The following is a 21,134-nucleotide window of genomic DNA, read 5'->3' on the forward strand; positions in this document are numbered from 1 at the left end:
GACCCCCTGGGAGAGATGCCGGCCATCCTCAGCTGTACCAGCCACCCCAGCTGAGGTATCTGGGGGCACGTAAGTACAGACGCCATGTTCCACATGACGAGACCACTTGCCATGGACCGCGACCACACCCGGAAAGCCCAGGTGACAACTGTCCAGCTGAGCCCAGTCCACCCGCCGACCATGAGAGAAAACCCAATTGTTCTCGCAGCCACTACGTTTTGGTGTCAGCAATACGTGACCAAGTATCAGAGACAAATACCTGATAAACTCATTATTGTGTGTGAGTGTATGTCAAAAATCAGGATTCTGTTTCTGCTACTTTTAATGTTCACATCAATGATTTTAAAAATCTGTTTTAATGTACATTTTTTGAAGAAATATTTTTGAAAGTAGTTTTGAGTAAGCCTTTTAATAGGTTCTCCAATGTAGTAAAACCAGTGTTGGTCAATAAATATTTCAAAATATCACATAATTTTAATTATTTTAAGCACCCCTTTTTGCTCTCAGAAATGTCCTGGTTTGCAGATGAATTACACGGTCACCTTGTCCACAGGCCACTCTAAGGGCGCTGCCTTACAATGAATGATGGCAAAGCCATCGGAGCTTTTCGAGCTGCATGGCCTGGTGTGACATGAGTTTGGAGGCTCCCTCTGGCTGCTGTGTCGGGAACAGGAGGGACGTGGTCAGGAGAGGCTGTTTCATACTCCACCAAGAGACACAGTGGTGACAACGGCAAAACTACTGATTTATGTACATGCATTTTGTAATTGGCGCCTCATTCAACTCGTGAGTCCTGTTAGTTTTCGTTTGGTTCTTTAAAGACATACAAATGGAGGTAGCTCTTTCAATATTTTTCTCTCTTTTATTATTTGTCTAATTGTGTTAGCTAAAACTTCCAGAAGAATGTACAATACGGTTTTATTTCCTTTCCTTTTCTCATTTAAAAAGTTTTTAAATGATAAATATTTGTGTTGATGCCATACTTAAATCAGCTGATTCACCAGAGGGGCGAGGCGCCTCCTTTAGAAGTTTACAAATATTGTTCAAGTCACCTTTTTCAATAAGGTCAAAGTGACCGAACCCTCCAAGAAGCTGGTGACTTTTGAGACTCGACAGCCTTTGGTGCTGATCCAAGTTCATGGAAAAGGACTAACCCAGAAGGGCCAAGGGGATATAGCACACTGCTGGGCTCAAGCACGAGGAAGTGGACTGTCCCAGGGAGTGACGGGGTGTCCCAGGGAGTGGCAGGCTGTCCCATAGAGTGACAGACTGCCCCAGAGGGTGATGAACTGTCCCAGGGAGTGATGGGGCGTCCCAGGGAGTGACCGACCAGGTCGTTCTGAATTTGCAAGAACATGTCTCTTAGTATTTCAGAGAGCAGTCTGGATGCCTACCTCCCGCTCTTCTTCCATGTCCAGGAAATAACCTGTTGGAAATGGACTGATCACAGTACCAGGACCACACAGATTTCTTCTCTACATGCCAAGCAGGGGTTTGGCTGCAACTTAAATTCACTTTCACTTTCAAGATAATACACTTATATACAAGAAGCCACACCTTTGAGAAAAATGAAAGTCAGATTTGAATTTCCATAGAGGATCAAAAAGGATCGAGGAAAAAAAAAAAGATAACAAAACACTAACACTGGATAAATTAATGGGTTAGATTTTTATCAACAACTTCTAATTGAACATATGCAAGTTCATGCCTTTTTATTATTAAATTGTTATTAAATCACATGTTTCAAATAAAACGTTTACAAAGAAAAATACCTTAAGAAGTTTCTGCTATCGAGTCCAAATAATGAGATTTTTAAAGCATTTTATTTTTTCTAGAGCAGGGTTGTCAAACCTTTTCTGTAAAGGGTCAGATAGTATTTTAGGACTTGTGGGCAACTACTGTGTTGAAACTACTCATGTCTGAAGTTGCAGTGTGAAACACCCATAGGTAATATGTAAATGAATGAGCTTTGCTGGGTTCTAATAAAACTTTATTTACGGACATGGAAATATGAATTTCATATCATTTTTAGGTGACACAAATTATTACCCTTCTTTTGATTTCTTAAAAATGATTACAAATATAATAAAACCCATTCTTAGCTCCTGGGCTGGACAAAACCGGGTGGCAGGTCACACAGCTGGCTGACTCTTGTTTGGAGCATCTAACTCTGCTATCAGAGTATAAAACGACAACAGTGATGACAAATTCTCTATAGTCCTGTACACGCAATGATGACACTAATGAAAAGTCGTCAGTGAGACCGCGAAAAGTTGCCGTTTCCATGGATCCCGGGGGTCCACCATGAGCAATGCTCCTTACATCAGGCCGAAATCATCTTCCGGCTGTTGGTTCCGCTCTCTTGCTGCCAATCTTAAGTCAGCAAGTCAATTCCAGAGCACCATTCCCCGACCCAGACTCCCCTTCTTAGCTAGCACATTTATCCCCTCCATTGCAGTTCACTGGATCTTTTAGAACCTTGGTTTTGTCCTTCTGCTTTGTGTCGCCTGGGAATGTGACAAACACATCTTCATGGACATCACTCGGAAACTCTAAGCATGCCACGCCAGAGACCCTCTCCCAGACGAGAGGCTCCTCACCAGGTTGGAGACGGTGCGTCGGTCGACCCCGTTTGAGCAGAATTTCCTCTCTAAATTATTTTCATGTTTGTGTTTCTGTATCTGGCCATGAGGATAATGTGAGACATTTCTGTCAAGCGTAGTCTCAGTAGTAGCCAGTTACTACCTAAAAATTCCACCAAGGGAGGCAACTGCATTGCGGTCATGAGAAATGTGCTCACTTTCCTACAGCTGCTGAACCCCTGGGGGCTCTTGTGAGACCCTCACTGGGCTCCTCCTATCTGAGATCAGAGTCGATACCTGTTTTCTCCAATGTTATGGAGGACCAAACCCAAACTAGCCCACGTTTCTTGGAACAATTTGGTCCCAGCCACTCCCCACCCAACCCCAGCCCCCAGGCTCAGCCCTGTGTAAACAGCAGCTTTTAGTTCTGACATCTTGTGTCAGTGCTCATGCTGACAGGATGGGGTGGGCAGTCCTCTAGCTCATACCCACACCAACAGCTTTCTCTGTACCTTCTACGCAGTCAGCCACCTCTTCTCTTCCCAAAGACTCCACTTTATGGAACAGCGCTTGCCCAGACTTGCTCCCTTTACCTTATGTGACAACTTCCCATTTCTTCCATTTCAATAGCAGCCCATTTCTGCATACGGTAAATGGCCCCTTCAGCCATGACGCACAACAAGCACGTGGGTTCCAACAGCGTTTCTTCCGCATGATTTTCCTGCCAGCCAAGTCGAGTCGGTTTATGACATCAGAGCTGTTCCCACAGAACATGCTGATGGCTACCCTCAGCAGCCAAGGCAACCCAGACAAGCCTTTGAAAAACGCTTGGAAAATAATGCAGTAGTGTACTCATACATCTTTATGAAAACAATTTGGGATTTAAAAATCTTTTTATGGTTATGTGTCTTCCTTGATAGACTATTTAATTTTCTTCTGATAGAGCTGAACTGTGTTTTTAAGCTGGTACTGGAACCACACTGATAAGATGGCCTCTCTAAAATCAGAAAGGAGGTCTTGCCAGGGAGTTTACTCCAACCTCTGGAATAGCGAACGGACAATGGAGTGGTCCAGGAAAAACCGTGACAATCTCCATGACCCTGTTACGTGACAGGGTCAAGAAAGAAAGCAGTCAACACCCTCAGGGACAGTGAAGCCCCCCAAACCATCCTCAGCTGGACACTGCCTCACATGCGATCTGGACAAGTTCACTGAAAAGGCAGTAACAACGTCCCACAGCGCTGCCTGAGAGCTTGTCTTCAAAGGCTCTGAAAGTGGCCGCCGCCCACAGAGGGATAAGATTTATGGGTACTACCAAAGAAAGGAATTACAATAATCAATACGAAGTGAGCATGGCTTAGAGCAGCCCTACTATATGATCTTAGTCTCTAAAAGGCAAGAAATGTAGATGGATTATGCCAATAAAACAGAGATCTTAAAGATGGAGGAAGAATGGCCAGGGCGGTCCCATTACACTCTGGTCACACACAATCCGCGAAGATGTGGATGGACGTCATCGTCTGTCCAGCCACAGATTCCCTCCCCAACAGCAGCTCAGTGTGCACGGCTCTGGAGGTCCCAGGACCCCTTCCAGCAGGAAACAGAGGAATTGATTCCCACACAGCAAAGGCAGAAATCAGAGGCAATTAAACCACAGACTTTGGGTCTTTGGACCCCAAGCTGTGGGCCTCAGGCAAACCTCCCATTTCACACGGGGAAAAACTGAGTGAAGGCTGAAGGGATGTGACCCAGAGCACAGAACTAGAGGACCCAGGGCTCTACCTTGCTGCCTCCAGCCTATGTGTGTGCGTGCATGTGTGCCACCAACAGGACAGTGCTTCCCAAACCTCTGGCCACACTGTAACAGCACTGGGGCTCAGCCACAGGAGAAGGCTGACGGCGTTGTCAGAGGGCCATTTGCCAGTCCCAGCTGACAAACCCCACCCAAACCCAGCCACCGCAGGCCAAGGAATTCCCTGACCAAGCCAAGTATTTTCCACTAAAACAAAACTAAGTCCTTAACCTCACCTTGGTCTAGCGCCACTTTGTATTCACTTAGCAGGCTTGTCTTTCTCTAATAAATTAACATCTGTCATTTTTTCAAGCATTTAACCACTGGGTGTGATAGTGAGGACAGATATCCTCATTTTACAAACCAGAGAACTACACGTAGGTCAAAAGATTTGGTCTGTGTCATCGTCACAGACGCATTTCAACTCTGCGTCAGTCGGGATTTGTAACCTACGATCTCACCCTCTCGACCTTTTTGCTCATTCTTGGTACACACATTCTACTGAAAAGTCCCTACCAACAAACTCTTGTTGATGAAAACGGAGAGAAATATCCATCCAAGTTTCAGATGGCAGGATCACAAACGCTACTCATCCGCCGATCCCCTACAAGCTGGCATCCTTTGTGGGAGTCCAGGTGACAGGCCAGGGCTCAGCCCGATGGCCATCGGAAGCGTCCTTCTCCCTATGGTCTCCCTAAAAAAGGAAATCATCCCTGTTCTCTTAGGGTGAGGATGTTCCCAACCTTTCTGCTCATCTTGAAAAGCAAAACACTCAAAAAAGGAATAAAAGATCCAACTCAAAACCTCTCTTCAAAAATGCTGTATAGCCAACATCTGGTTATCACTCAGTATTCGTGGTTAGAAAATGTCGATTTATTTGGAAGCCGTTTATGGAAGTAGCAGAGTACTGGGAATTTTACAATAGCCCGCATGCCCGTGTGAAATGGTCACAGCTGTGCTCCCTCATTCCACAGAACATGGCCTGGAGACACATTTCCATAGAATCCCAATAAGCAATCACTGTGTACACCCAGATGGCTTATTTGATCACAGGACACAGAGGCTCAGGCTACTGTGACGTTCTTTTCCCCTTCACTGCTCCGATGCAGCAAAACTCCAGCCAGACAGCAAAGATACCAGAGCCACAGCCTGCTCATGCCAGGCGCCCACCCCATCTGCCAATGCTGATCTTTCAGACCAGACCTGCCCCCAGTGCACTGGACCCCGGCCCCAGCCCCAGCCAAAACCCCCAGCCGGAAGACCCAAGTCCGAACCCACTGGTTTGGGCACCTCGGATATTTTCAACTCTCCCAATTATCTCACATTCCCTGAGCTGGTTCAGCCAGTGATTCAATTCTCTGCCTCCATCTGACCAAAAGAGAACTGTGCACTACTGAAGCCATCATCCGTTGGAGGGGTGGGTGGGTGGAAAGGAGAGGCTGGCATCTATGAATATACTCTGAAATGTAGGATTCAAATAGATGGGCGTGTCCTGAATATACCGTCCTTTAAATGCTGTAGGGGTCTTCCACTTTCTAGAATGTATTTGATCAGAAGTTCATATTCTCAAGCTTCCCAGTTGGAAGCCAGCATGTGTTCTGTAGATTTTTAGGCTGCCTGCCCGGCCGCCCTGACAGAGCCCAGCTGCTGAGTCCCCTTATTAAACACAGCTGAACAGGAGCACTGGACCAGGTTCATTAGCCATTTGGTACCACTGGCATCTCACACTGACTGAGATATCCTATTTGCCACAGGGCTGGGGCCCGCACTCAGAACAAACTGCTTCCCCAGGAAATCAAAGGAAAAAGATACCATACGCAGGGCTGAAAAGGAGCTCTCGACCTCGGGAGCATGACTGGATTACAGGACTCAAACTCCACCAGGGGCGTGACTGGGTTCCAGAGGGTCACCTCATCACTGCCCAAACAGCCTGGCGACGGGTGTCCATGGCACCACTGTCCTGGGGGGATGAAGCACTGGCCCCGCGTCATGAAGTCTGGACATGTCCTAAACTTTCTGCATCACTCCCAATTCTGACCGCTGTGAGGCATCCTGCTGCCTCAGCACGTGCTTGGGGGGCTGTCCCTCCCTGACACAGTCCTCTAACTGCTTTCCACTGTCAAGGGCTCGGGCAGCATGAGCAGAGGAAAAGGTCAGAGAGTGAGCCCACGTCTGTGCCTGGGAAGTCTCCTCGGCTTCCAGGAAACACGGGATTTTTTGGTCTTCCCTCCATGCGGCTCGATTTTGCAGGCTGCTGCTGTTTCAAAGCACAAGCAGCCAAGCGTGCCGGCCTGCGCTCCGCTCACACAGCCTGCGGCCCCACCGGGCCGGCCCCCGGCTCACCTTGGGATTGGTGCGCTGCTGCAGTCTCCGCTCTTCCCTCTCCCTCTGCAGCCGCTCAAACTCTTCTCTGATTTCAGCGGGCGTTCTCCTCCTTTCCACAACCTGCGGGCAGAATCAAGAGGAGAGGACAGTTAAGGATCTGGGAAGTGAGGAGAACACCCACAAGCGCTGGTCGATGACTTGTGTGCATATGTTGTCCAGGGCCGGTAAGTCCTTTCCCCCGGGACTTTGAGAGGTGTCAACGGGACCGGGATGAGTTTCCACTCCAGACAGCTTCAGGCCCTGGGGAGGTGAGGTTCACCGTCACAGCCACCCAGTCCTGGGTTCTGGTCAGTCCCAAGGTCATGGTCTCCAGAGAGACGTAGCAGTATTTCCTCTATTTAATATCTTATCTCTGAGGCTGCAGGAATCTTACAAAGAGAACGACTCCTTAACTCTCACAGTTAAGATTTTCTAACAAGTCCCAGGTAACAAGTGTTCAGCATCAAAACGAAGGCAAAGCTGTACCCAACGGCACTGCCACCTCTCCCGGTGGGTGGCGCCAGCACCTCAGATGCCCTCTGAACACCCTCAAGTCTGGCTGCTTTTCAAACCGTGGCACTCTTCCCCCTACAATACGATATGAACATCAGAATGTATGGTTATCAGTTACACTTTAGTATAAACAATACTCAGGGACCAAACGGCAGACCATGGTAACACGCAGGGAGTGACAATGATGTCACATCCACGAGAAAATAAGACATCTCATCTTGGCCTTTCTTAGTTTATCATGAAAGGGAGACAATCTATTTGAGATTTCATAGGCAGGGAAAGGCCACTGTGGACCTCAGGTGTCACATCCGGGAAAGAGGAAATGCACCATGTGATTTCTAAGGGCCCCCAATTCTAGGGCCTGGGAGAAACACAGAGGGTGGGAGCAGAACAGACACCACTGAAGCCATTAGATGGATGAGAGGGGAGAAAAGACCAAACAGCATCTCCTTGTATCCGTGGGAGAGATACAGGGAAGTCTTGAGGCTGCTCAGAGAACATCTAAAAAAGGTAGAAGATGTGAGAAAAAGCTATCTTGGAAATCACAAGTTAAAAAAAATTATTTTTAAAAATACATGCTTACAGCAAAAAAAAAAAAAAAAAATCAAAGCAGTACAGAAGGATACGAAGGAAAAAGTACAATTTCCCCTATACCACCCTCCCTCTGCTCACAGGCCAGAACTTTCTATGTATCTTCCTAAAAATCTTCTATGCCTATGTATGTATGTATATATTTTAACATAAATGAGGTCACATGATAGGTTCTGTGCAACTTGATCTTATTATCCAGCAATATAGAAAAATAAATACAAAAATTGGCTGGCCTATCTAAAACTACTTTTGAGAAATTTGTTCACAAAAGCTTTCAGGAAGTACACAGAAAATAATGAAAACAACATTTTCTCCTCTAATAACCCAGTGTAAATCACTAAGTCCTGAATAGGGGGAAGGTGGTTCTTTTCAAGGAAGTGTTAAAAACACTGTTAAAACCACCCACGAACTAAAAGTCCTTAAATGGTATGACAATGCCTGCTCTGTGACCTCACAAACACTTACTCGGTCACACTGAACTGAGATGGCGAGTTCACTCTGCCAGTTCGTATAAACAGTGAGGGCATGTGCACCCATTTATGGCACTTTCCCTGCCCCAAGGTCACCCATCTGGGACAAAAAGCGATGTACAGCTTATCAAAGCTTGCATTATCTTCTCAATCTGCTCTCAGCCTCTGTTCGTCAAAAGAAAAAATAAAAGCGCCTTAGGGCAATGTAGGTAGTCAACTATTCCATTTCACCTTGAAGATGAAGAAAAAAGGATTAAAATAGTTTAAAAGTTATTCGTGTCTCTTAAACCCCAATTCGGTGGATCTGTGACTCTGGAACCACAACTTACTTGGACCCCTGCCAACGGTGACATAAGCGACTTTACTAAGGAAGGAGGGTCTGGGTGGGAAGCGCTTCCTCCCTGAGGCCCAGAGTCACGGGCTGTTCTACGTGGATGAAAAATTTCATACTGAATATTCTATTCAGCGGGACGCTAATGTTAAGAACGTAGATTAATTAAACAAAACTTTATTAGCCCTAACTTTAACCAGTGACATACTCCATGAACATGACCCCAATTTTTTTTTTTTAAACAAATAGATTTGTAAGACCCCAGGAATTAAAAGACTGGAAGGCGCCAGGCCCCACAGAGACCGGAGCAGAACAAAATTTGTTTTCAGGACTTTTAGCTGATTAAATTAATAGCTGTAAATTACTTTCTCTCTGCCATGCTCTGTGATAAGCTAAAGAGGCAAATATTGCAAAGGTGATAAGTCATTCCATTTCTAGTTGTATTTTAAGGTTTGCAAATAGTTGGTGCATAATCAGAGCTAACTGTAAAGTCAAATGCTGGCCTCTCTAGAGCATGAAGAATTTGGCAGGACAGGGGACCTCACTCCGACTCCCGCAGGCCCCTGACACCTCTTATTATTTATGTCCTTCTTCACCCAGAGTACATTATGACAGAGAACGGAAGAACACTAAGCCAGCGGCAAGTGACTTTATTTCTCAACCTCAGTGACCTTTAGATATAAGCATCTAGGAACACCGCATCCTAAACTGCATTACAGGTGGTAAAATCCCAGGCATTTTTAACGGTTTCATCAACAGTGTATCACATGCAGCCCATACAGTTAGCTCCTCTAACTGTAATCTAGCACCTGTACTGTTCTCCTTGCCTATCCACCAACTATCCCTGTGCTAGCCAGGAAGACCGACTGACCCTGAGGAAGAGGGGAACAGAGATCTCTGAAAGCGAGGTGGCCTGCTGGGAAGAGGATGGAAACCCGGCTCCCTGACATCACCTCTGACCACAGGTAAGTCACTTCACCTTTCCAAGCGTCAGTTCCCTCCTAAGTGGGCGATTATACTACATGATGTCTGCGGTGTCGTCTGGTTTGAAAATTCTGATTCTGGCTCGTCAACTTTGATTTTGGAATAATTTTAAAAAATTATTTAGAACAATTGCAAAGATAGCACAGGAAGTTCTTGTATACCTTTCACCCAGCTTTCACCGTTATCATCTCACATGACCACAGGACAGCTGTCAAATCTAAGAAACTGACATTAGTAGATTACTATTAACTAAACCCGGACTTTCTGGATTTCACTAGTTTTCCCACTAACATCCCTTTTATATTCCAGGATCCAAGACTGCACTTAGTCATCATGTCTCCTCTAATCCGCGAGTGTCCAAGTCCCAGTTTTTCTGACCTTGGGCACATTACAGCCCTTAATCAAGGTTGACTTTCTTAGACACTGTAAGACTGATGTCAGAGTCCCAGGGAAAAGCGAAATATGGATAATGTAAAGGACTGCAGACAAAAACGAAACTGTGGGTGACCTGGCCCCAAGGGAGCTTCTCTAACTGATAGCACTGGAGAGTGCTACCTGAGTTACGTGGTTTTCATCCCACTTGCCAGCTGTCACCACATTCAACAGTCAAAGCATTCACAGCTCACAGCTGGACTTTCTTCACCCTAAAGAAGAGACCGAGTTCATTTTCCACGTGGTTATGTGCACAAACACCGCTAACCCACTTCAAGAACCAAAATGGCCAGTTTTACACGTTGGGAATGGTTGTGTAACGATCCTTTGGAATCCTGCCAGAGAATGATAATCTCCTGAAGTTAAAAAAAAAAAATCTGAAAATTTACCTAATCACTGAAAACAGGGCCAATACTTGACGCAATCTAAAGAAGCTCCATTTCATCTCCAATGCCCACCAACAGAAAGGGGGTGATCCCAGTGCTGCGGCGGGGAGCAGGCCATGTCTCTGGAATGGTCTGGCATCTCCGGATTAAAGGCGGATCAGACATTAAGGGTTTTAATAGTGACTGACCGGACGGTTAGACTGACAGACACGTGGTCAGTGGGGCAGAGGCTCTGACCGCAGTGGGAGAAGCCGCCTAGGAAACAAGCTGCCAGCTGGAGCTGTCCTTGGAGGAAGGAGGAAGCAGCTCCGTACGATGCATTCGGGCTCAGTGAGGCTTCTCCTTCAGTGTGGAGCATGGGCTCAGCTTTCCTATCGTATGTCAGGCACCGGTACCCATGTGGGTAAGTATCTGGGGAGGTGTCTTCATGGAGTCTCCTTGAAGGCATTTTTATCTTCAGTGAAGGCTTAGTATCAATGCAAAAAAAAGCCAATTCTGATCGATGAGAACTTGATTTTCTTAAAGCACTTTACTAAAAATATGAATATAAACGGCTCATCTAGTCATCATCTGTGACTGCATACGTACTTTTAGAATCGCCACTGTGTGTGTGGTTTTGCTTTCTTTCTAATGGAGAGGTAATTCGGTTGGGAGATGGGGAGCTATGCAGTATTTTGCCAGGAAGCCGTTTCCCACCAGAATTGGGATGACACTGCTGGGAATCAAACACCCAGACCGGGAAGTGGGGACGTGTGAGAGAGGCCTACGGCTTTTCAGGGGGCGTGACTGCGCTGTGGAAAACTGTAACCAACACACGCACGTCTTCAATAACAGGGATACTTTGAAGTGGTGTATAAAGTGTCAGCAGAAACAGTATATACGACAGGATTCTGTTATCTTTTCAAGATGAAAAATGCTAAGCTCAATTAGACTTCACATTTAACTACAACAAACTAATTTGACCAGAAGCACTGCTATTTCCATCAAGCCAAAGGCCAGAAACCAAATGCGCACTGGAGCCAAGCAGGGCTCATGGACGAGTGAAGGGCCAGATGAAACACAGCAGGGAGTGGTGGCGGCTGGGACAAGCTGCATGGCATGGCCCAGCCTCAGACTTAGGTGACTGTCGCCTCACGGGGGAGGGGGAATTCAGATACAGTGTAGCCAGATCGCCTGGGGGAAGGGGGAATTCAGATATAGTGTTGCCAGATCTTCTGATTTTTTAAGAGAAGATAGAAGGCTGGGTTTTTATGCAAAAATCTCCCAAATTTTAAACGTGGCAACTACAATTATCGTGTGGCCAACCAAAACATGGCTACAGGCTGAATATGGCCCACGAGCCACCGATATTAAGCAGTAGCGGGAAGGACAACAGAACCCTGTTTTACATATCTCTACTCCTTGTCCAAAGGCGTTTAGAAGGTTTTCATGCTAGAAATCAGAAGAGATGGGCATATAGGTTTGAGATTAAATACCAAAAGAACTTCCAGGGAAATCTTACACGATGATGAAAAAAATAACTCGATGTTATTTTTTTGTTAACAATTGTTAACAGTTTTGTTAACAGTTAACAATTTAATGTTAACAGCCAACCAAAATTTCTTAGGCATCTGAACCAAGTTTCTTTAATGAAACTAAATGACCACACCTACACATGCTTACAGCAATTTGGCGTTTTACAACTTATATTCATCTTCATTTTCCGGGTAATAACATGGAAGTACAAAGCAGTCAAGTGACTTGCCCAAGGCTCTAAGACTAGTGGGCAGCAGAGCGAAAGAAAACAGAATCTTCTGAATTTGAGTGATTGTTCTTACACAGCATGGCTGCCCGGGGTAACCTACTTCATAGATACTTGCTATCTACTATTTTGTTTTACTCCCTCTATTTGATAACATTCTGATAGCATAGTACATCTAGACGTGCCGGAAGGGTCATTTTAAACAATGGAATCAAGTAGTTCAACTTTTCTCTGCTTCCATTTTGTTCACATGACAACATGTTCCCAACAGAAACACTTCCTAAATGCAGTTCCTGGTAACTTAAGGTGGAGAGAGGAGCAGAGCGTGGAGGATGGAAGGAAATGTACGCGTAGACAGAACCTCATCCTGCAGAAACTGTCTTCCATCAACCCTCTGCAGCTGACCTGCTCCCTCCCTCGGGTTAACAACTGCTAGTCTAGCCTGTCTGCTCCTCTTACTTTTCACTCGACAGGCTGGGAAATGGAAGACAAGGTGGATGGCTGACTTGCCCAGGCCCAGAACTCAATCTCTTCAACCAAACACAAGGCGAGGAGAGAACTCAACGTCTTCAAATATTCTCAAAGATGTCATCTCAGGTTGGGGACTTGGAGGTGGCTGTTTAATGACCTTCCTGGGACACTGGACGCACGGTTTCTCTTACCTCCCATCCTTCCATTTCCAGTCCTCTCTTCCCATAAATATCATAGATGGCCCTGGTCTGGGGGTCACTAAGCACTGCAAATGAAAGATGAGACAGGTTTACAATGTACAGAATTCACTCTCCGGTCCCGACAACAGTATCAGTCAGCAAAACCCCATCTCTTATTCTTCCCTTCCCCACCAGTGTCCCTAGAGATGCTTTTCTTTCCCTATGCGTCTTTCCTCCTCAACGCTTTTCAGAGCTAACCTAGGCCATGTTGAAAGGCGGCTCCAAAGGAGGAACGCCAGATTTTCATGTCCAAGCCACTCTTACTTGTGAGTCATACCTTGTAGGAAGCTGCGCTGACCCTCGTGTCGCTCTAGAACAGTGGTTTTAAAAAGAATTTCGTAAGTTACCACCACAGGCTATAAAGTACCTTGGCTTGAAAGAGTTAATTCCAGTTTCTAAAGAAGCTTAATGTAAAACTAGGGACAGGCTGATACTAGAAAAATCTGACTTATTATGTATTCTATAGCGTTTCACTAACTCCTAGGACAGTCTATGGTGGATGTGTGTGTGTGTGTCCTTTTTATTTGTAACTCATTTTAAAAGACACAAACACTTGTCACTATGGTGTTGGCCATATCACCTGAGATTCATCAGAAAAAGATTTTTCAATAAGGCTGAGGGCTGGTCAAAGGATACCTGAACCAAGCTGAAATGCCAGTAAAGCTAACAGTCTTTATCTTCCTCCTTTACTCTGCCAATTTCTGTTCAAGACCTTTGAATCTTTTCTCCCCTGAGACTTTCCATATATTTTTAGGCCTAATTAAAAAATGATGTAACTGGTTCTATTCATATTCAAATCTAATGGGGAAGAAAGAAATGCTGACCACTGGAAAACCTGGGCGCCAAACTTCTCGCGTTAATCTCTAGGATTTAACAAGGACTTGATTCACTCCGTTACTTTAGCCCCACGTTAGGCTAACGCTGGGGCCAGAACTGCTGCAGCAGCATTTTCACAGGCACTGGTAGAGTTTTCGTGTCGCTTCTTCCCCAATCCATAAAATAATCAACACCAGGTATTTGCATAATTTAGAAAATAGTAAAATCAACGCGGCCATTTAGTCAACAGAATACAATAAAAGGAACAGGCTTTTGGTCAGAGCCACCATATCAGTGGTCTAAATAGAGTGAAATTTGGTGCAGACACTAAGCCGACAGCACACATATATAAGCCACAGCCTGAGTTTTACTGGTCATTAAAATCTAACGTTTTGGTAAAACTGTGAAGTGGAATACAGCATATGCTTTTATGCCTACACCGAGAGGTCTTTATTTTGTAAAGAAACACATGATCTAATGTTTGGTCTAATTAAGGAGAGAATCACAAAATGGCTCTGGAATAAATAACTTATTTTACTCGGTATTATTCTAGGAGTGATTTAATATTTAAAAATTGTTTATTCTTAAAATTGTGGCAAACTGTACGTAACATAAAACCGATCATTCTACCCATTTTTAAGTGTACAATTCGGTGGCATTAAGTCCATGCACAATGCTGTATACCCACCACCATTTCTCAAACAGAAACTGTAACTATTAATAACTTCAGTATTTTCTAAACAAATATGTCACAAAATACTCTTTCTGAAATACATAAGATGGAGTTGTAAAAATCTGAATTACCTGATTCTATTTCCTGTTCGCCTTCTTAACACCATTTTCTTTCTTTTGTTAGAAACTTTCTTTAACTGAATGCTATAGTAGAGCCAATAAAATCACTTTCAGATGAAAAAAATGCTCTTGTATTTCCTCACAAAGAAAGAGAACAAAGAAAGCCTGTCTGTAACGATCAGCCTTTTACCGCTAAGAGTTCCCTTTGGAAGAAAACTAGTCAATGATTTAAAACTTGAGTATTCCCCTGCAATTCAGACCCTGCTCTAACTTCACCTGTATCCTCATTTTCTACTTACTGGACACATATTGATTTCCAAAGCAAAATACTTCTCTTTCAAAGGACTCTGTCAGGAAAAAGTACTAAACCAACTACCTCTTTTATACACCTCTAAGGACTCTCTTTTTCTATTCTCCACAAATCAAGTCTCTTAAAAATCGAATACCTGCTACCAGGGCATTTCTGTGAAGCCAAGCCCTCCACTGACCTTCATAAGCCTGGTGAACAAGGTTAAACAGTCGTTCCGCCTGTGATTTGAGCTCTGGGTCTCTGTGCTTGTCGGGATGGTAAAGCATACAAAGCCTCCGGTAGGCAGCTTTCAGCTCTTCAGAAGAAGCCTAGAGAAAGAAAAATCCAATTAGAGAGCAATCAATGCTACTTAAATATTACCGTTCTCACAACCAGCCCTGAAATGGGAACCTGTCAGCCACTTTCCAACGTGTTTGCTCTCGACACACAGGACATAATGAAGTTATGCTTTATTACTGCAATAAGCCCTCTTTTCTCCCCCAGTTAATAAAGTGATCAATTATGTACATCAATAGCAACTGTGTTTTGCTGGGGAACGCTGCTATTAGATGGAATGAAAACTGTGTCTTTGCAGTGGTTCAATGGGGTCCGAGCTAAAACTGAAAACATGAGAGACCCGCTAACTCTTGAACCAAGTTGAAGTAAATCACGCCAAGGAACTCTCTGTTCAGAAAGAAAAAGCTACATACCATTAGAAAGAAAGGCCATGCATTTAATCAGTGCTCTGTCAAAGGAAACTCAACGGATACGCATCCTTAAAAATCAAAGACAAATAAATAAAATTGTAAAACCAGCACACCTCTAATTCAAACTTTCCTTCTGAAAGGCGGCACACGAAGCAGACAAAAAGGCTTCACTACCCTATAGTTAAAACAGAAGCCTCCCCACAGACCCCCAAAGGCCCCTACCCAATGCATACAATCTCTAGTTCTCCTAACCAGTCACTTGGAGGGAAAAATACGAAGAGCACAGAGCACGACACAAAAGGTACAATGGACGCTGCACGTCACAGAAGGGAAGACGAAGACTGATGGCAAAAGCCCGGACCACTTTGCCTGCCTCACCAGTTAAGTTCTTAGAAAGACTTCCTCAGAGGCCAGGACACTGGACCGTCCCTCCAGCTGGCCCCTCGGGGCTGTTTTGGGGAAGATTAAGTCTAGTTTTCCTCAGGGACCAGTTTGGTCTATCAGGGGTGATGCCCAATAGGCAGTTCTATCCAGATGATTGGTCAAGTCAAAACCATTTTATTCTGGGAGGTCACCCACCATTCTGAAAACAAAGACATTTCTGGATCACTGACAACCTGCCCCAAGGCCCGAAAAACCAGCCATCTGGGCAGAGGAACGGGAGCAGGGCCCGGTGAGGATGCTGAGGGCCGACGGTGCTCTATGGTCAGGTCCCCGAACACAGGTCCACAAGGAGGGCAGTTACAGCGACAGTCAGTCAAGGGATCAAGGTTATACGGGGAAACGTTAAACTATAGTTTTCTATAATTTCCACAATTTTCCAGTATCTTCCAATTCCAGGACTTGAGTTTTTTTCACCGATGGGAAAAGGCAAAACTTCAGTAATAATTTTTGGCATGTCATTCAAATATTTTCTATTGGGAAACACTTGGAATAAGTTATTCAGATGCGAGAAAATCAGGAAATTTGTGCAGGTTTACCAGCAGTTTTAAACAAGGAATTCTGAAGCACTACAAGGCAGGCCATGAATGTGACCGGAGAGCAGGCGGCCCGGGTGCCTCTCTGACTGGTTTCTTCGTCTGAGGAGATGGTCGGGGGGACGACCCCTACGAGCCTTCCTAACTTTACATGATTCTGTTATTCGCAAGAGAAACAGCCGACCTGGGCCACTCAGCTGGTCCGTTAAGCCAGACACGGTGACCTTCGCTGTCTGCTTAGACGGAGGCTCATCTGTACATACTGGATGTGAAGCCAGCAGCTTGTTGAAGGTGTCCACTATGTCCCTGGAAAAGGGTCAGGGTCTTCTTCACTGAGCGTCCTTTGGCCTCCAAACACGAGGTAGATGTCTGCCCTGTTCCAGCACTAGTCTTTCCTCCATCTTCTCTTTGGGAATTACACTGTTGGGTAATTTTTAGGTGACTGCCTTCCTCCTTTCTCTCCATCTGGTCACCTGAGTAATTTACTCTGTGTAACACACCAACCTCCAAGTTCAGTGGTTGAGAAGGCAGGCTTGGCAGTCCAACGGCCTGTGTCACAGGCCGGATCTGTCACTTCAAAGCTTTGTGGCTTTAGGTAAATGAGCCCTCTGCCGCTCAGCTTTCTCATCTACAAAAGGGGACAGTAACAACTCCCAGGGACGGTGTGAGAATGAAATGAGATCGTGACTACAAAGTGCTTCATATGGGGCCTGGCACTCAGCAAAAGCTTACAAATTGTAGCTCTTTTTCCTTCGTTTTCTTACCTTGAAGCAACAGTGGGCAGCAGTACTTCTCTCCCAGAGCAATTGCGAGGAGAAAATGAGATAATACACATACAAGTGCTTAGCGATGCCTGCACGCAGTGGGAATCGAATCACTTTAGCTAGCACTCTCACCACAATTCAATTTTTTAAAATTAAATTTTATTTTTTTATATTAGTTTCAGGTGTACAAAACAACATGATTAAGCAGTTACACCCCTCCCCCCATCTACTACCCCTCTGACATCGTACATACTGTTATAATACCCACAGTTCAATTCCGATGCCCCTTCGACAGCATGCTCACTGCGACGGACCATTCAGGAAGGGTGCTGCCCGAGTGCAAGGATAACAGCACGATTCCTTCGTGAAGTCGCCCACGGTGGTGAAATGCACCGAGCTGCGTGCTCACATGTACCCTGTGCTGCAGGGCTATCCTATTTCAGTAAAACCACGAGACTCCATAGAGGCGACGGGCCTCAGCAGGTGCTTTCTCCTTTTCCTACCATAGGGTTCTTTCCCGGCCAGTGTCAAGTAGGCCAATGCATTTCTTGCCACACTTATCAACATACAACCTGTACCAAACCCTAATGTGTTAAGCAAATAAATAATAGTTAACCAATGGCAAATATATACATCTTCTCCAGGTAGGTTTAGTTATGAGATGACATAAAAGGGGCTTCTTCCTTCCTAAAGAGTCATTACAAACGATTTTCTTTTGCAAAATTTAATGGTTCTTTCCAGCACCTCATAATAGATACAAGTGTAGGATTAGATAGATTTGACGAACCTGGGTTAGACTGCTATTTCCTGGTTGTTAAAATTCAACTAAATGACAAGAAAGTAGAATCTCTAGTCTTTAATCACAGTAATAAATGGCTTAATGTGCTACCAATTAAGAACTAGAAAAGAGAAGTTTCCTTTTTAATAAATACCACACCCACTTGAAGGTTAGATTGGGCCTTTCACCATAACTGAATAGCTAAGGTCACTAGTTCAGTATTTCCTAAATGATAAACTCTTTCATTATCATAAAAATACTGATATCATTTCAAAATATATGGTATCATTAAAAGTGGTACCTAAGGTTACGTACTGATTTCTAAAATTCCATAATAAAACTAAGAGATGTATTGTGCGTGAAGTCTGAAAAGTTTCGTCCCCATCATCGGGTTATATTTTCACAAAAAAGTAAATACAAACTCAACCTTTATGGATGATAAATCCACACTGAAAAAAAAAATCCACATTGAAAAGGTCCTCTGTGACTTGACTGTAGAGTTTGGTGGTCTGTTAAAGTTGCTTGATAAGATGCTATGCAATACAAAAATGTAATTCCTGCAACAAGGTATGAGAAAGAAAGAAAATGCATACAGACTGGAAAGTAAAACTTTATTTGTAGATGTCACCTATGTAGAATATCATAAAGAATCTACAAAAAATCTACTAAGTGATTTTATCAAGGTCATGGGATACAGGGTCAACATGCAAACATCAATTTATTTTTACATACTAAAAACTGAAATTTAAAAAGACAATACCATTTATAGAGTATCATCAATAAACACAAGCTACTTAGAGATAAATTTAACAAGTATGTGGGAGACCTGTGTACTGTAAACTACGATACGCTGCTGACAGAAATGAAAGAAGACTGAAAAGAATGGAGAGATAAACCATCTTCATGCATCAGAAGATTCAATATTATTAAGATGTCAAATTTCCCCGAAGTGATCTATAGATTCAAGGCAATCCAATCAAAATCTCAGCAGGCTTTTTTTTTTGGTAGAAATTAACAAGCCAATTCTAAAATTTGTGTGAATAAAAACGAAGGATATAGAGCAAAAAGAAATTTTCCTTTCTCAGTTATTTTACTAGCCAAGTAACTTTGAAAAAGGACTGGAGGACTCAGAATACTAGACTTTAAGACTTATGTGGCCAGACAGTGTGGTACTGGTGAAAGCACAGACATAATAAATCAATGGAACAGGAGCAAGTCCACAAACAGACCCCCTTCTATGCGGTCGGTCGATTTTTGACAAAGGTGTCAAGGAAGTTCAATAGGGAAAAGATTGTCTTTTCATTAAATGATGTTAGAAGTCAACATCCATACATACACAAAAAATGAGATTAGGGCAGCCAGATGGCTCAGTGGGTTAGAGCGCGAGCTCTCAACAAGGTTACTGGTTCAATTCCCACACGGGATGGTGGGCTGCGCCCCCTGCAACTAAGATTGAAAACAGCAACTGGATTTGGAGCTGAGCTGCGCCCTCCACAACTAGATTGAAGGACAACGACTTGGAGCTGATGGGTCCTGGAGAAAAATACTGTTCCCCAATATTACCCAATAAAATTAAAAAAAAAAATAATAAGATTTGACCCTTACCTTACACCACACACAAGGGAGAAATGAAGACTTTCCCAGATAACCAAAAGCGGAGGGAGTGTTCCCACTAGATCTGACTTGCAAAGAATGCTCAAGGGAGTCCTGCAGGTTGAAATGACAGGGCACAGACGATGCAGCACCGCCCCCTCCTTGTCTGCGGTTCCACAATCAGCGGTTCAGCTACCCGCAGTGTGAAAATATTAAATGAAAAACTCCAGGAGTAAATAATTCGTAAGGTTTAAATTGTGCTGCTCTGAGTAACGTGATGAAACCTTGAGCTTTCCCGCTCTGTCCTGCCAGGGCCGTGGCTCATCCCTTTGCCCGGTGTCTCCCGCTTAGATGCTCCCTGCCCGTTAGCCAATGAGCAGTCACCTCGGGGAGCAGATCGATGTCGCAGTATCACAGTGCTTGCTTGTGTCCAACTCACCCTTATTTTACTTACTAACGGCCCCAAGGTCAGCCATTCCAATATGACAGAGAGAAGCCTCGAAGTGTTTCCATTAAGCGAAAAGGTAAAAGTTCTCAACTTAACGAGGAAAGAAAAAAGTCGTATGCTGAGGTTGCTAAAATCTGTGGTAAGAATGACTCTTGTGTGAAATTTTGGGGAAAAAAAGAAATTTATACTAATTTTGCTTTTTGTTTTTTTAATAAATTTTATTGGGGGAACAGTGTGTTTCTCCAGGGCCCATCAGCTCCAAATTGTTGTCCTTGAACAACTTGTAGTTGCGGAGGGCACAGCTCACTGGCCCATGTGGGAATCAAACCAGCAATCGTGTTGGTCAGAGCTCGCGGTCTAACCAACTGAGCCATCCGGCCACCCCACTAATTTTGCTTTTGTACCTTAAACTGCAAAAGTTACAGCCACAGTGCATGAGAAGTGCTTAGTTAAGATGGAAAAGGCGGGGGATCAAATATATGGTGATGGAAGGAGAACTGACTCTGGGTGGTGAACACACAATGGAATTTATAGATGATGTAATACAGAATTGTACACCTGAAATCTATGTAATTTTACTAACAATTGTCACCACAATAAATTAAAAAAATAAAAAAGATGGAAAAGGCATTAAGTTTGTGGGTGGAAGATGTGAATGGAAAATGTGTTCCAATTGATGGCAACACACTTCACAGAAAACAGAGCTTCTATGAAGACTTTAGCAAGGTGTCTCCGGAAACGAGTGACACCAAGCCATTTACTGCACATGAGGGACGGTTACACAGATTGAGGAATAGGTTTGAACTGAAAAATATAAAAATCACTGGAGACAGACCACATTCACATAACTTTTATTACAGTATATTGTTATAATTGTTATAATTTATTATGCTATTGTTGTTAATCTCTGTGCCTAATTCATAAATTAAACTTTATCATAGGTATGTACCATGTTTCCCCGAAAATAAGACCTAGCTGAACAATCAGCTCTAATGCATCTTTTGGAGCAAAAATTAATATAAGGCCCGGTCTTTATTTTACTATAAGAGCGGGTCTGATATGATATGATATAAT

At 44.1% G+C, this 21,134-nt stretch overlaps 1 protein-coding gene across 1 annotated transcript in view; it reads right to left on the reverse strand.

Annotated features, from left to right (window-relative positions):
• Positions 1 to 21,134, reverse strand: part of DNAJC11 (DnaJ heat shock protein family (Hsp40) member C11) — a 59,604-nt gene that overhangs the window by 22,867 nt on the left and 15,603 nt on the right. The window contains exons 2-4 of the mRNA XM_033113601.1: positions 14,993 to 15,122; positions 12,849 to 12,922; positions 6,718 to 6,819 (exon numbers count right to left, since the gene is read on the reverse strand). Of these exons, the coding sequence (XP_032969492.1) occupies positions 6,718 to 6,819; positions 12,849 to 12,922; positions 14,993 to 15,122 (306 nt within the window). The remainder of the gene's footprint in view (positions 1 to 6,717; positions 6,820 to 12,848; positions 12,923 to 14,992; positions 15,123 to 21,134) is intronic.

The sequence above is a fragment of the Rhinolophus ferrumequinum genome, chromosome 9, assembly GCF_004115265.2.
Source record: "Rhinolophus ferrumequinum isolate MPI-CBG mRhiFer1 chromosome 9, mRhiFer1_v1.p, whole genome shotgun sequence".
Lineage (NCBI taxonomy): Eukaryota > Metazoa > Chordata > Mammalia > Chiroptera > Rhinolophidae > Rhinolophus > Rhinolophus ferrumequinum.